Raw genomic sequence first — 16,911 nt, forward strand, 5'->3', positions numbered from 1 at the left:
GACCAGGGTGCTGGGCGCCATGGTCTCACCTCCCAGGACAGCAGGGTACAAGGAGGGATCATGCCAAGGTGTAGAAAAATGCAGTTTTTGGTGTCATGAAAAAGTTTCGGGGTCTCCATTCAGGTTCAGTGTTGCGTCGCCATCGTGAAGACCCAAATGCAGTCAAAATTGCAAGTGTCACAATTTTAGGACGTTACAAATATGTCATCACATGACAAGTACACATTAATGTAAAGGGTATGGACCAACATGTGGAGGCATGGGCTTGTTCCTCTCCATGGCATTTTGTTGGTATTCATGTCAAAAGTGTGTTGTGGTGACTATATGTTTAAAGTGACAGATAACATGTTGTTAAGTCACTTAATATCACTTATATGTTCGCATTGATGTTTAAAAAGTAACTTGGCCTTATGATGTTCTCTAGGCACCAAGTTGTGTTTTTGGCCCTCCCCATGGTGAAACTATTACATGACAAATACTTTGCATTATATTATATCTATCAGTGGTTTTAGGGCTTCTTGAATATAATGATGCATATTTGCTAAAGCACTCATTTTTCATTCATTCTTTTAGTGTTTGGTCTTCACATTTGGGGTTTCATCTGCATGAAAAATAGAGGCAGTTGCAACAGTTTTCCTGTGCAAATTTAATGGCAGTTAATCTCAGTTTGATGGCATGGATTTTTGACATCTTTCTTCCAATTCTTGTGGTGTATCTATTCCTTCTTCTTTTGTTATTTGATGGTCCTTATCATAAACTGTTTAAGAAAAAAACTAAAGTGATTAAGGATTGATTCAGTGGTTTTTAGTATGTTTATCATTTATTATTAAAAAAAACCAATTGACATTCGTTGTAAATTTGGTTTTTGGGTTATTGCATTTAGTCATTGACCATTTGATGTTAAGTAAAATAAAGATAAATGGTTTTGTGTATACGACAGTTTGAGGGGATTTTCTTTTTAGTTTGTTACTACAACTATATGTTTGAGAAAAGAATGACAGTTTTATGTTCTTATATGATTTCAGTTGCATCAGTATTTGGTAACTGTGATAACAGTTACAGTTATCAGTTCCTTGAATACAGTTGATGCAAGAAACAAAAGAATGTGTCTTCTTCAATGAAACCTATTTAATCATGAAGAGGTTTTCATCTAGATTAGAAGAAAAAGAGTTATATTTATATGAGCATATCTTTACTTAGTTGGCTGTAACACATTTGTATAAAGTTTGTGCATAATGATATTATGTATGTGAACAATTTTTTGTTGTTCTCTACATAATATTATGATGTATAATCTTTCTTATTGTATTTGGTATTTTTAGATCAGTTGCTTCAAACTCTTATAAGTTTAGAAGAAGTTATGAAATAAAACAGAGATAAATCTCTATATGAATTGGAACTACTTTGAGAATATTGTTTAAGCCAGTGAGGCATGTACAAAAGACTACCAGTGAGGTAGCATTGTCAGTGAGACATTTGTACAAAGAATTTTAATAAGCCAGTGAGGCATTTAAAAAGTGGTTTTTTACCCTAGAGGGTTTCCACTCAGGACAACTTTGTGTTCTCAATCTGTGTGTGTGCTTTACAGTTTATATTGATAGATTGTTATTAAAGTAATTTGCATTTAAGTTCTTTTGAATTTTATTTTTCATAAGCATTGATTCAGCCCCCCTCTCAATGCTTATTGTACTCCTACAATTGGTATCAGAGCTGGACCCTTGCTGAGGGATTTCCTGGTAGGAGTACTTTTGTGGCAAATCAAGACAGTTTGTCCACAGCTAGGACACCTTTGTTTGATAGCATATTACCTTTGTAGGCTATGATGTGTGGGCTGCAGTTGAAACTGCCTATACCTCTGACAAGAAAAAGGCTTATGAATGTGATGCTAAGGCGTCAAATGCTATATGTTGTGGTCTATCAAATGATGTGTTACTTAAATAAATGGATTGCAAAAATGCAAAAGCCATATGGGATAAACTATCCAGTATTTATGAAGGTGATTATAAAGTTAAAGAAGCAAAACTGCAGATCTTTAGGGCTAGATTTGAAAGTTTGAAAATGACTGAAGATGAGAAAATAGCTTATTTTTTTCTTAGGATTTCACAAATTGTAAATTCAATAAGAGGTCTTCATGAAACTCATGGGGAAAAGGCTATTGTTAAAAAGGCTCTAAGGTCTTTGATGCCGAAGTATGATTCCAAAGTCTCAGCTCTAGAAGAAAGAGACTTAAATAAACTTACTATAGATGAAATGCATGGTGTTTTAACTGCTTATGAAATGAGAATAAGTGAAGACATTCAACCTAGTAAAGAAACTGCATTCAAAACTCTGAAAAAAGATAATGATTCATAGTTAGATAAACCTGATGATGAGACAGTCTTTGTTAGTAGACTTAAAAGAGGGTCAAGTAGATATAGAGGAAAACTACCTTTCAAATGTTTTAACTGTGGTAAAATTGGCCACTATGCTGCTCAATGTCCTAGTAAAGAAGAAACTAGTGAAGATGAGGACAACAGAAAGTTAGGAAAGAAAAAAAAAATTCAAAACAAAAAGAAAACCTTCTTTAAGAAAAAGAGCTTCTATGCAGATGTCATAGATAGCTGTTCAGGTGAATCTCTTGTAGGAGATGAAACCTTGTTTATGGCTATTTTATCTCCAAATGTGACTCAGGAGGACACTCCTTTTGAGCATTCTGAATCAGAAATCGATCTAGAAGGAGAACTGAAATGTGCCCTCAAAGAAATCAAAAGATTGAGAAAAGAATATGTTACTCTAAAGGATCAATATCAAAGTGCTAATGAGTGCATGTCTGGTTTAACTCTTCAATTAGCAGAAAATAAAAGGATTCTTGAAGTTACTCAAGGGAAATTGAGTGATAAGGAAAAAGAATGTCTTTCTTTAGAAGAAAAGGTTGTCTTTCTTCAAGAAAAGTTGAAACAAAGTGCAAGCAATTGGAATTGTTCTGTCCCAACGAACAATGTTAATGATTGCAAAGGAAAAGGCATCCGTCAAGCTGCTGAAGGAGAATCCTTAAGTAATTTTGCTATCAACAAGACTGCTGAAAGAACTAGTAAGTTTCTAACACATGGCTTTCATTTCTTTGGATATTGTTTTAACTGTCAGCAATATGGGCATAAAGAAAATACTTGTAGAGTTATGTCTATAAGAAAGTCCAATTTTGTAAATCAAAGTTTATACAACTTTCTTAGCACTATTAGATGTTATCACTGTAAAATCATGGGACACATTGCAACTGTTTGTAACTCGGGTGCTTTTCAACAAGTTCATAAATCTATCCAACTAGATAAGTCCAGGATGATTTGGAAACCCAAAAAGAAGATAGAAGCTTTAGTTGTTCAAACTGCTTTACACTCTGTCAAAAAGAATCACTGGGTTGTGGACAATGGGTGTTCACATCATATGACCGGAGACAAAAGTAAGTTTGTTGTTTTTGAAAATTATTCACAAGGATCTGTTAGGTTTGGGAATGATCATTGTATTCCTGTTATAGGCAAAGGAACTATTTTGTTGGATAATGATACTCCTTTGCATGATGTATATTATCTAGAAGGTCTGGCTCACAATCTTCTTAGTTTAAGTCAGATCCGTGATAATGGATTTGTAAATGTTATTGCAATTTCCAATTTAATGAACAAGTTATATGTTAGATAGTGTATTTTTTATTTTTTGTATTGTTACTATGACAATAATAATATCGTCATTCTTTTCTGTAGGTCTGAAGGATGAACATGTATCAATTTTTAATGTCATTCCTTTTCTTTTGAATGATGTATATATAGCAAGGCAGTCACGATCAAGTGGCACCTTGAATGGACATGTATTTTAGACATGTCCGACCAAGATGTCACTTGGTCGTGACTGTCTATCGATATAACTAATCGGTGCCATTTGTATATGTTAACAGATCAATATAAACATACCCGATAATGAATCGGTGTTAAAGCAGACTATAATGGATCGATATAAATAATAACAATAACTAATAGCATTATATGCTATTGAGTTAATACCCTAATAGTATATTAATGCCGATTCATAAATGAATCGACATTAATATGCTATCGGGTTACTAGCCTGATTGCATTTAGATCGATGCTTAACTATGTCAAGCAGGTCGTCGATCTAATCCATCTTTATCCAATATCAATATCATAACCAAGATCAAAGTTACAGTCTGATAAACATATTCAGTTTGGAAAGCATAAATCAGATAATCTAATAGCATAGATGAGTAAACCAAAACAGAATAGAGGAGATTAACGAGTTAGGAAAATCTTATCTTGCAGAAGCTACTAATGCATTAACACTCCCTCTTAGCTTTGGAAGATAGATAAAGTAACCTGCATCACATTTATTTTTCCATAATGTCAGTCTCCAAGAATATATATCATCTATACATATGATATGAAGTATCATCAGGACATAATATACAAATATAAAGTATCACTCTAAGCATGTGACATAGAGTATCACCTAACCATGTGATATAAAGGATTCATCATTTCATTATGACAAGATATCACCTAAACACGTGATATCAGTATTGCCTAAACACGCAATACTAAGGATAAACATATGAGGATGGTTAGATTCTCATCTTATCCAGGTTGTGATATGTGCACAAACATTTCTTACAAATATTTTATCACAACATCATCATGGCACATCCATGACATACCAGAGATCCAACATGATAACTAGTTTAGAGAATCATAAGATCGTCACCTTATGATGTCTACATACAAGTGTTCATAATCTGAGAGATCGTCACCTCTTAGATATGAACACAAGGGGTGAAACCTAGAATGTCACAACGTATTAAACATCTTATTTACAAAGTAGATTACCTTTCTATCATACCTAAACCTTTTCTGAAGTGATCAACCTTCACTCTGGAAAGTGGTTTGGTCAGAATATCTGCAATCTGATCTCCTGTGCTAACATATTCCAATTTGATCACATTGTTGTTTACCATCTCTTGCACATAAATTGACCTAAGGCATTGACAACATAACATATATCTGGCCTTGTATTCACCAGATACATCAGGGACCCAATCATCTGTCTGTAGAGTGTAGGATCAGTGGATTGTGACGCTACTGCTGCTTCCCTAAGTTTATGTAAATTTGTTTCCATGGGAGACGTCATAGGTCTGCAATTATGCATTCTGAATCTCTTCAAAATTTCCAAGGTATACTTCCCTTGGTTTAGTATAATATTGTCAGAATTTTGCCATACTTCCAATCCTAAGAAGTATGAAGGAGTCCTAAGTCCTTTATATCAAATTCTTTGGATAGATCATTCTTGCATTGATCTATAAGATGATCATTTCCTGTGATTAATAAGTCATCAACATATAAAATCAACATTAGCATATCATCTTTATTTCTTTTATAGTAGAGATTAGGATTTGCATCATTTTTATAGAAGCCTAGTCCTAAGAGATAGGTTTCAATTCTTTCATACCATGCCTTGGGGGGCTATTTAAGCTCATAGAGAGCTTTCTTGAGTCTACACACATGAGACTCTGCATCATAGATTTCAAACCCTTCAGGTTGCTCTAGGTAGACTTCTTCTGAGATCTCACCATTTAGAAATGTTGTCTTAACATCCATTTGGTGTACCTTCCATCCTTTTGCTACTGTAATGGCTAATACAGCTCTCACTGATGTATACCTGGAAATAGGTGCAAAGGTTTCTTCATAGTCTATTCCCTCCCTTTGTGAGAATCCTCTGGCTACAAATCTGGCCTTGCATTTCTCAATATTGCCGTCTGCAGCATGTTTGATTTTGAATAAAGGTTTAGATGAACCACATATTTCTTGGTTGGCCTAGGAACAATCTCCCAAACATCATTTTTCATAATGGATTGATACTCTATAGACATGGCATCCTTCCATACTTGATGTTTAAGTGCATCTGATACATTGTTTGGCTCGATTTTAGAGAGATCATTCATAAGAGCAACATAGCTAGTGAATTTATTAGGTCTTTTGCTTTCCTTGAAGGTTCCTGAAGGAGTGGCAAACTTCTAAGCTTCTACTACAGTCTTGGTGGCCCATAGAGGTCTTTTCTTGAGGTTTTCTCTAGGTGTGTTTGAAGTTTCACCTATGGTTTCCTCAAGATTCTCCCTCTGAAGCTCAGGAGTGGGGATATAGATTTCTGGCTCTATTGTACTTAGGGCTCTTTTGAAAGCTAAGTCTTCTTCAAAGATTACATCCCTACTAAGTTCAATATTTCTCTGACCATGTATATATATTCTATAGGCTTTGGATGTTTCACTATATCCTACAAGTATCCCCCTTTTTCTAGAAGGTTCTAGTTTTAGTCTTTTCTCTTTAGGTACATGTATATAGACAGGACACCCAAATATCCTAAGGTGGCTGATATCTGGCTTTAGTTTGGTAAATACTTCCTCAGGAGTTTTATCTTCAAGATGTGAGTGAGGAAATCTGTTTTGGATATACATAGCAGTGTTAGTTGCTTCTGCCCAAAGATTGATATTTAGATTTTGGTCAAGAATCATGACTTTGGCAGCTTCTACAATTATCCTATTTTTCCTCTCAGCTACCCCATTTTGTTGAGGATTATAAAGTATTGTTAGCTCCCTCTTAATCCCTGAGTTTTTACAAAAATCTCTAAATAATTCTGATGTGTATTCCCCCCATTATCGGTCCTTAGAGTTTTGATTTTATTACTTGAGTAGTTCTCTGTTAGTGATTTAAACTCTTTAAACCTACTAAGGATCTCTTTTGATTCTTTACACTTCAAAAAGTAGATCCAAGTTTTCCTAGAGTAGTCATCAACAAATATTACATAATACAAACATCCTCCTAGAGAGGGAGTGGACATAGGTCCACATACATCAGAATGAACTAACTCTAATACTTTGCTTATTTTCCTAGTACTGTTATGGAAGGCACCCTTGATATTTTTACCTAGGGCACATCCCTTGCATGCCTTTGAATGATATTGTTGCAACTTAGGTAAACCTATGACAAGGTTTCTCATAGATGACAAAGCTCTATAATTTAGGTGGCCTAGTCTTCTACGCCGGACCTCATTTGCATTTGTTGCTTTGTGAATTAGGGCTATGTTGGGCTTTGTGCACAGCTCATACAAATAGCCTTGTCTTTGACCAATGACTTTAGCTTTCTTGATGGAAGAATTTTTCGGCCAAGCCGACACCTTGTTCTCCATGAAGGTTACTTTATATCCATTATCTTCTAGGGCTGATATGGAGACTAGATTTCTCTTGATGTTGGGGACATACAATACTCCTTCGAGTTGCAATGATATGCATGTCTTCAGTTTGATGGTGGAGGAACCAATTCCTCAAATTGGATGTGAGGAATCATCTTCGATGGTTACTTCCTCTTCATTATACTCTGTCATGGAGTCTAACACTTCTCTAAACCCTGTAATGTGTCTGGATGAACCATTGTCGATCACCTAGGAGTTAGACTTATTTGATGCATGGCTTGTAAGTGCTGACCAGAGGACATAGTTTTGGGAGTTATCTTCTCTTTTAGATTTTCCTGCTCTGGCAAATGTGGCTTGTTTGGCTCTCTCTGGACATTTTGCAACAAAGTGCCCAAACTTATCGCACCTATAGCATTGAATATGTGATAGCTCTCTCTTTCAAGTGTTCTTGCCTTGATGACCCTCCCTCTTCCTAAATTGCTTCTTCTTGGTTGTCTTATTTGTGTTAGTATTTAGGACTTGAAAGTCTTCATCTATGTTCTTTTGTTTTATTCCCATCTTGTTCAATCTTGATTCTTCTTGGAGACAATCGTCCCTTAATCTTTCAAACTTAGGGTATTTGGACCTTGCACTGATGTCTTGGATGAATGTACTCCATCCACTAGGCAACCCATCTAGAGCAATGAGTGTTAACTCTTTGCTTTGGATCTCATAATCCAGAGTTGCTAGTTCATCTCTTAGAGTTGATATCCGCATAAAGTAGGCATTGATTGTCTCCCCCTTGTTCATGGTGATATGATTTATTTCTTGTTTTAATGCCAGAGTTCGACTTGCATTCGATATCTCAAATGTGCTTTCAAGTGCTTTGAACATTTTATAGGTTGTCTGATGTTTTCATATGATGGGCATTATGTTGTTTCTCACCCCATCAACTATTATTTTGATGCTTTTTCATTTCCTTCAATCCATCTGGTTTTGTCAAGTTCATTTTCAAGTTGATCATTTTTTGTTTGAACAAATGAATCCACTTTGTTCTCCTTTAAGATCATCTAGATTTTGAACTTCTAGGCTGAAAAATCATCACCACCTCCAAGTCTGTCTTCAAATCTGATAGCACTGGCCATTGGAGAAATGTGATGTAGTATATAACCTTGTTCTTAAATTATTCACAAAATTGAATAGCCTCAAGTTCGATCAACTTGGCTCTGATACCATGTAAATGTTATTGCAATTTCTAGTTTAATGAACAAGTTATATGTTAGATAGTGTATTTTTGATTTTTTGTATTATTACTATGACAATAATAATATCGTCTTTATTTTCTGCAAGTCTAAAGGATGAACATGTATCGATTTTAATGTCATTCCTTTTCTTTTGAATGATATATATATAGCAAGGCAGTCACGATCAAGTGGCACCTTGAACGAACATGTCTTTTTGACATGTCCGACCAAGATGTCACTTGGTCGTGACTATCTATCGATATAACTAATCGGTGTCATTTGTATATGTTAACAAATCAATATAAACATACCCGATAATGAATCGGTGTTAAAGCAAATTATAATGGATCGATATAAACATACCCGATAATGAATCGGTGTTAAAGCATATTATAATGGATCGATATAAACAATAACAATAACTAATAGCATTATATGCTATCGGGTTAATACCCTGATAGTATATTAATGCCGATTCATAAATGAATCGACATTAATATGCTATCGAGTCACTAGCCCGATAGCATTTAGATCGACGCTTAACTATGTTAAGCAGGTCATCGATCTAATCCATCTTTATCCAATATCAATATCATAATCAAGATCAAAGTTACAGTCTGATAAACATATTCAGTTTGGAAAGCATAAATAAAATAATCTAATAGCATAGATGATTAAACCAAAATAGAATAGAGGAGATTAACGAGTTAGGAAAATCTTATCTTGCAGAAGCTACTAATGCATTAAAAGGATTTAATGTAATTTTTGATACTAATGGCTATGAAATCAAAAAGAAATTAGGTAAAACTATTGCAGTTGGGTTTAGAACTAGTGGAAACATATACAATCTTCATGAACATACTAGCTATAAAGAATCAAATGTATGTTTTATGAGTCAAATTGATGAAGTCAAACTTTGGCATAGAAGGTTAGGACACAAATTATGACAATTTGATTAAGATCAATAAAAATCAGAATGTCAGAGAGATGCCTTTCCTTTCAAAACCAGACAATATTATTTGCAAAGAGTGTCAAGAAGGAAAACAAACAAGAGTGAGTCACAAGCCTAAGGAATATTCATCTACCAAACAATTGCAATTAATTCATATTGATTTATGTGGACCTACAAGGATAAAATATTTGAACAATGAAAAATATTTTATGTTGTTTATAGATTACTACACAAGGATGACTTGGGTGACATTTCTGAAACACAAGGCAAAAGCTTTTAGTAGGTTCAAAGTGTTTAAGAAAATGGTTGAAAATGAATTAGATTTAACTATAAAATGTCTTAGGTTAGACAAAGGGGGAGAATATACTTCGCAGGAATTTATTGAGTATTGTGAAGAACATGGTATAAAAAGGTAATACTCAACTTCCAGAAAACCTCAGCAAAATGGTGTTGCTGAAAGGAAAAATGAGACTGTAAAGGAGATGGCACGAACTATGTTGCAAGATGCAGGTCTCTCAAATATCTATTGGAAAGAGGCAGTTCACACAGTTGTCTATATTTTGAACCGAGTTCAATTGAGATTAAATACCAAATGCACTCCCTATGAACTATGGTATGGTAGGACAACTAATGTGGGTTATTTCAAGATTTTTGGCAGTAAATGTTATATTAAGAGAGACAATGATAGCATGAGTAGTTTTGAATCAAGATGTGATGAGGGTATATTCTTAGGATATTCCACCCATAGCAAGGCTGACAAATGTTATAATAAAAGGCTCTAAAGAGTTATTGAAAGTGCTAATGTAAAAGTTGATGAAATTGATCATACTCTTGATAAAATATTTGATGAAAACATAGTTGAAATTCCATCTAACTATGAACAAAAAACTGAAAATGAAACAAAGATTGATGAAAATAATGAACAAGATCAGTCAAATGGTACTGTTGAAAATATGCCCTTTACACCAATTAGATCAACAAAGTCATTGTTTAAAAATCATCTTCAAGAACAAATAATTGGGGATACATCTTCTAGAATGATAACAAGAAGAAAGGCTGCAAACACCAATAATCAGGTTTACTTATGTTTATTGTCTCAGGTTGAGCCAAAAAATTATACAAATGCTAGTAAAGATAGTTTTTGGATTAAAGCTATGAATAAGGAACTTGATCAGATTGAAAAGAACAAGACTTGGAAGCTTGTTCCAAGGCCTACAGATAAAAATATTATTAGAGCTAAATGGGTTTTTCAAAATAAGTTGGATGATAAAGGCAATATTGTGAGAAACAAAGCTTGACTTGTATGCAAAGGGTATTCTCAAATTGAAGGTTTTGACTATGAAGAAACCTTTGCCCCAGTGGCTAGGCTTGAAGCTATTAGAATTTTTCTAGCTTTTTCTATTTATAAAAATTTTAAAGTGTTTCAAATGGATGTCAAAATAGCCTTTTTGAATGGTGATCTAGAGGAAAAAGTATATATGGGACAACCTGAAGGTTTTGTTTGTGTAGGTAAATAAACCTATGTCTATAGGTTAAGAAAAGATTTATATGGTTTAAAACAGGCTCCACAAGCTTGGTACACAAAGTTAGACAAGCATTTGCAGGAACAAGGATTCTCAAAAGGTGTAGTAGACAACAATTTGTATTACAAGAAGAAAGATGACAATATTCTGATTGTTGTAGTCTATGTTGATGATATTATTTTTGGCAGTGATAATGATGATTTCTTCTCTAAATTCCCAAAGATAATGAAGTCCAAACTTAAAATGTCTATGTTAGGCAAACTTTCATTCTTTCTGGGATTGTAGGTTAGTCAACTTGAAAAAGGCATATTTATTTTTCAGACTAAATATGCAAAAGAGATGTTGGTAAAATTTCAAATGAATTATTGTAAACCAGTAGGTACTCCTATGGAAACTTGTTATAAACTTCAGTAAGAAGTTAATCAACCTGATGTAGATCATACAATGTATCGGTCCATGATTGGAAGTCTTTTATAATTGACTACTACAAGACTTGATATAATGCATTCAATTTGTTTAGTCTCTGGGATTCAATCAGCACCTAAACTATCTCATCTAAATATTGTTAAAAGAATCATGAAGTATATTTTTGGAACTCTTGATTTTGGTTTGTGGAATCCAAAGCATAATGATTTTACCTTAACAATCTATACTGATGCTGACTAGGCTGGTTGTCTTGATGACAGAAAAAGCATTTCTGGGGGTGCATTCTTTCTTGGCGAAAGATTAGTTGCTTGGCACAGTAAGAAACAAAATTCAGTTTCCTTATCCACTGCTGAGGCAGAATACATTGTTGCAGCAACTTGTTGTACTCAGGTACTCTAGATGATTCAAACATTACAAGATGTCTATATTGATGTGCTTAACCAATATCTGTTTTCTGTGAAAATTCTAGCGCTATAGATATTTCCAAAAATCCTGTTCAACATTCCAAAACTAAGCATATTGACATACAATATCATTTTTTCATGAAAGGGTTTTTGCCAATGATGTGACCTTATAGTATGTGTCCTCAACTAATCAGGTGGCTGACATCTTTACCAAAGCTTTACCAAAAGCCACTTTTAAATTTCTCAAGGGAAAACTTGGTATTTTCCTCTCAGTTTTCTTCAGTAACCATGATGTCTCCTTCATGGAGCAAGGGGGAGGTTTTTTATGATGACTATTTTTTCCCATGGCATTTTGTGGCATTTCTAGATCTCTCACATACATGTGGATGCATTATTGTATCTCAGCTATTCTTGTGTTCCATAGGTATGCTTCAAGATTATTTTCAGCCCTTGTGGTTCTCGCTCATATACTTATGTTGCATTCTTGTATCTGTGATATTCTTATGCACCATCTATGTTTGTGAGCATTTGTTTTCTTTCCTTCTCCTTTGGCATTGGTGCCAAAAGGGGGAGAATAGCAAAGAGCAGAGCAATAAACACTTGTGATAGTTATTAAATACTTGAGATAGTTTTTGAGCAGCGAACAATGATAGTTACAGTATTTTGACCAATAGTCATGACAGTGAATGATAGTTACAGTATTTTGTCAGACAGTTTTGTGCAAGGATGATAGTTTGGAATTTTCTCATTTTGACACCAATGCCAAAGGGGGAGTTTGTTCCTCTCCGTGGCATTTTGTTGGCATTCATGTCAAAAGTGTGTTGTGGTGACTATATGTTTAAAGTGACAGATAACATGTTGTTAAGTCACTTAATATGACTTATATGCTCGCATTGATGTTTAAAAAGTAACTTGGCCTTATGATATTCTCTAGGCACCAAGTTGTGTTTTTGGCCCTCCCCACGGTGAAACTATTACATGATAAATACTTTGCATTATATTATATCCATCAGTGGTTTTAGGGCTTCTTGAATATAACGATGCATATTTGCTAAAGCACTCATATTTCATTCATTCTTTCAATGCTTGGTCTTCACATTTGGGCTTTCATTTGCATGAAAAATAGAGGCAGTTGCAACGATTTACCTATGCAGATTTAATGGCAGTTAATCTCAGTTTGATGGCATGGATTTTTGACATCTTTCCTCCAAATCTTCAGGTGTATCTATTCCTTCTTCTTCTATTATTTGATGGTCCTTATCATAAATTGTTTAAGAAAAAAACTAAAGTGATTAAGGAACAATTCAGTGGTTTTTCAGTATGTTTATCATTTGTTATTAAAAAAAAACCCAGTTGACATTCGTTGTAAATTTGGTTTTTGGGTTCTTGCATTTAGTCATTGACCATTTGATGTTAAGTAAAATAAAGATAAATGGTTTTGTGTATATGGCAGTTTCAAGGGACTTTCTTTTTAGTTTGTTACTAGAACTATATGTTTGAGAAAAGAATGACAGTTTTTTGTTCTTATATAATTTCGGTTGCAGCAGTATTTGGTAACTATGATAACAGTTACAGTTATCAGTTCCTTGAATACAGTTGATGTAGGAAACAAAAAAATGTGTCTTCTTCAATGAAACCTATTTAATCATGAAGAGGTTTTCATCTGGGTTAGAAGAAAAAGAGTTATATTTATATGAGCATACCTTTTACTCAGTTGGCTGTAACACATTTGTATAAAGTTTGTGCATAATGATATTGTGTATGTGAACAATTTTTTGTTGTTCTCTACATAATATTATGATGTATAATCTTTCTTGTTGTATTTGGGATTTTTAGATCAGTCGCTTCAAACTCTTATAAGTTTAGAAGAAGTTATGAAATGAAACAAAGTGGAACTATTTTGAGAATATTGTTTAAGCGAGTGAGGCATGTACAAAAGACTACCAGTGAAGTAGCATTGTCAGTGAGACATTCATTTCAGTCAGTGAGACATTTGTAACGAGCATTTTAATAAGTCAGTGAGGCATTTAGCGAGTGGTTTTTTACCCCCGAGGGTTTCCACTCAAAACAACTTTGTGTTCTCAATCTGTGTGTGTGCTTTAAAGTTTATATTGACAGATTGTTATTATAGTAATTTGCATTTAATTTCTTTTGAATTTTATTTTTCATAAGCACTGATTCACCCCCCTCTCAGTGCTTATTGTACTCCTACAGGGCTTCCATCCTCGGTAGATGCAATTGGTTGTATAAATAGGCCTGGGTAGTTCTCCACCAATAGCCAAGAAAAATTCCTGTAGGTAAATAGATCAGTCAAGAATCTGCAGGCAGGACAGTGCAAGAAGAAAATATTAAAGAAAGTCTTATCAAGAAATCAATTAGTGCTTATCCTGCAGCACTGGCATGCCTGCCAATTGCATTCGTATGACAGTTTCTAAAGCCTTATTAACAAATCTATTTTGTGCATATCCTGGAATTTTAGGATTCACGCCTGCCAAGTGTACTGGCTTGAGAGTTTCGAAAACCTATTAGAATAAAATACATTCTTTTGGATGGGCAGGGAAGGAGGATAGCGATCGGGGAGACCACGTTCTTGTTAGTTAGTCATTTTGCTAAGGAGTTCACATCTTTGCATACATGTCCACCGGGGCTGCTACAACTACAATGTCCCCAAATTTCCATCTTGGACAGAGGCAGGGAGGATGCAGGCTGAAGGTTGTGGAACGGACCTTATAACCGCCTGTTGTATCTGCTAGAATGTTTCAAAATCTTTTTCAACAAACTCATTTTGAGGGTATCCTGCAATAATAGCATTCCATGAGGAGGTATTGTCAACTATTCACCTGCTGCATATTCTCCCACATTTGGCATTGATATCCAGCATAAAAGTGTGTTGTTGACGCCATTAGTCAATCTATTTTATGATAGTTAGGCATTTTAATATGTTTTCTAAGTTATTAGAATTAATTGTAATTGATATTATTTTTCTGATGCTTGCACTGCCATGCCTATGTTTGGCATCCATCTATTGGATATTTTTTAATAAATTATTCTCTAATCTTGTTAGGTGCTGAGATCAGCATGTAAGATTGTAGGTTTGGGTAATGCTCGATCCGGCCTCGTAGGTTCTAGATACTACGTTTTTCCAGAGATGACGTGCCTTTATGTGCAGTGGTTCAGAATTCTGGTTGCTTGAGCCCTATTCTGGATCTCACAGCACGGAGACTAGGAAAAACAAATACAATATTAAGAGTCCACATTCGAGGACAGCAGATTTATGCAATTGTCCACATCTAACACAAATTTAAGGAACGTGGGAAACAATGGACAGGTGTTTTTGTCATAATTATGCGAGGATCAATTTTAACAGCGTGTGATCACAGAAGAAGAAATTACTAATCTCTAACATTCCTCCTTAATTTCTTCTATAAGAAATTACTAATTTTTTCTATTACCAGCTTCAGCATCCATTAAATCTAGAGTTTGCCTTAGATACTCAAAATTCTCCTTAGTAATGCTTTAGTGAAAATATTTGCTAATTGATCTTCAGATCTACAGAATAAAATATAAGATTTCACCATTGTTGACTAGCTCTCTAATGAAGTGATATCTTGTATCATTGTACTTGTTCCTTTGGTGAAAAACAAGATTTTTTGATAGTGCAATTGCTGATTTGTTGTCACAAAAGACTGGTGTTGGCTCCTCTTGTGCTTGAAATAGATCCTTCAATATTCTCCTCATTTAAATTGCTTGACATATTGTTGATGTGACTGCTACACACACAGCTTCAGCTGATGAAAGTGTCACTATAGCTTGCTTCTTTGATGCAACCAATCAAATCAAATTCATTAGTTTTGGAATATAAAATTCATATCTCCTCTTATTCTTACAACATATCTAAGTATCATTTTTCCAACTTGCCAGTGAAAGTCTTGAGGTAAATCCATAAACCTTGAAATCAAGCTAACACCATACATGATATCTCATCTTGAATAGCTATGAGATACATTAGATTCCAACAAGTCTCTTGAACAAAGTTGGATCAACATTCTGAATTTTCTTAATACACCCTTGTCATACTTAGATTGACAAATAAAAATTCATTTATTAGATTGAACAACTTCAATGCCTAACTATTATCTCATCAAATCCAAATGTGTCATTTGAAACTTTTTCACCATTGCTGACTTGAACATGTCTACACACAAATTACCCATAAAAATCAATTCATCAGCATATAGGAAAACAATCAAAACTTGATTTTGATGATTGATTTTTATATATATATAGGTTCGCTACTATGTTTATTGAATCCTCTACTCAACAGATATGAATCAATTCAACTATATAGGGGTTGTTTCAAACTATAGAATGCCTTTTTCAATTTACACACTTTACTTTTATGCCCATATACCTCATAACCAAATGGTTGTTGAACATAAACTTCTTCTTCAAGAATTGCATTCAAAAAAGCTGATTTCACATCCATTTGAGAAAATTTCCAATTTTTTTTGTAACTATTGCTAAAACCATTCGATTTGTATCTATTCTACCAAATGGAGCAAATATTTCATTATAGTCTACAACATATTATTCTACAAAATATTTTTCTACTAATCTAGTCTTATGTTTGACAATTTCACCTTTTGCATTAAATTTGGTTTTATAAACCCATTTGGCACCAATGCAATATTTACCTTTAGGTAGATCCATGAGCTCCCATGTATGATTTCTTTCAATGGAATCAATTTCTTCATCCATGACTTTGATTCAATGTTCCTCCTTAATTGCTTCTTCAAAACACATATGATCATGAGAGAACAAAGAAAAACTTGACCAAAAATCTAAACTTTCTTCTCCTTGAGCATATATCTCTTTCAAACTTCTCATTTTCTTACCTTTTAATAAGGAAAATGTAGGATTGGACTCATTACCTACTTTTACAATGGGATGCTCTGCATGACTTGATGATTGACCTTGCACAAGATTTTTGGGTGGAGTGCTCGATTGATCACCTTGCTCTTCTCCTTCTTCTTTACTATTTGGTATTTGTGCCCCAATTGTGGCTGCACTATCAACATTTCCATCCCATGCTTCTTCCTCCTTAAATATGACATCCTTGCTAGTAATCATTTTATTTGAAACTAGCTTATATAATCTGT

The 16,911-nt window shown here is 34.2% G+C and overlaps 1 protein-coding gene across 1 annotated transcript; it reads left to right on the top strand.

Annotated features, from left to right (window-relative positions):
- Positions 1-1,941: 1,941 nt before the first annotated feature.
- Positions 1,942-14,945, top strand: LOC131029369 (uncharacterized). Its single transcript, XM_057959831.1, has 4 exons — positions 1,942-2,351; positions 2,484-3,621; positions 11,589-11,738; positions 14,817-14,945. The coding sequence occupies exons 1-4, from the start codon at positions 1,942-1,944 to the stop codon at positions 14,943-14,945; spliced, it is 1,827 nt and encodes a 608-aa protein (XP_057815814.1).
- The last annotated feature ends 1,966 nt before the right edge of the window (positions 14,946-16,911 follow it).

This window comes from Cryptomeria japonica, chromosome 3, assembly GCF_030272615.1.
Source record: "Cryptomeria japonica chromosome 3, Sugi_1.0, whole genome shotgun sequence".
Taxonomy (NCBI): Eukaryota; Viridiplantae; Streptophyta; class Pinopsida; order Cupressales; family Cupressaceae; genus Cryptomeria; species Cryptomeria japonica.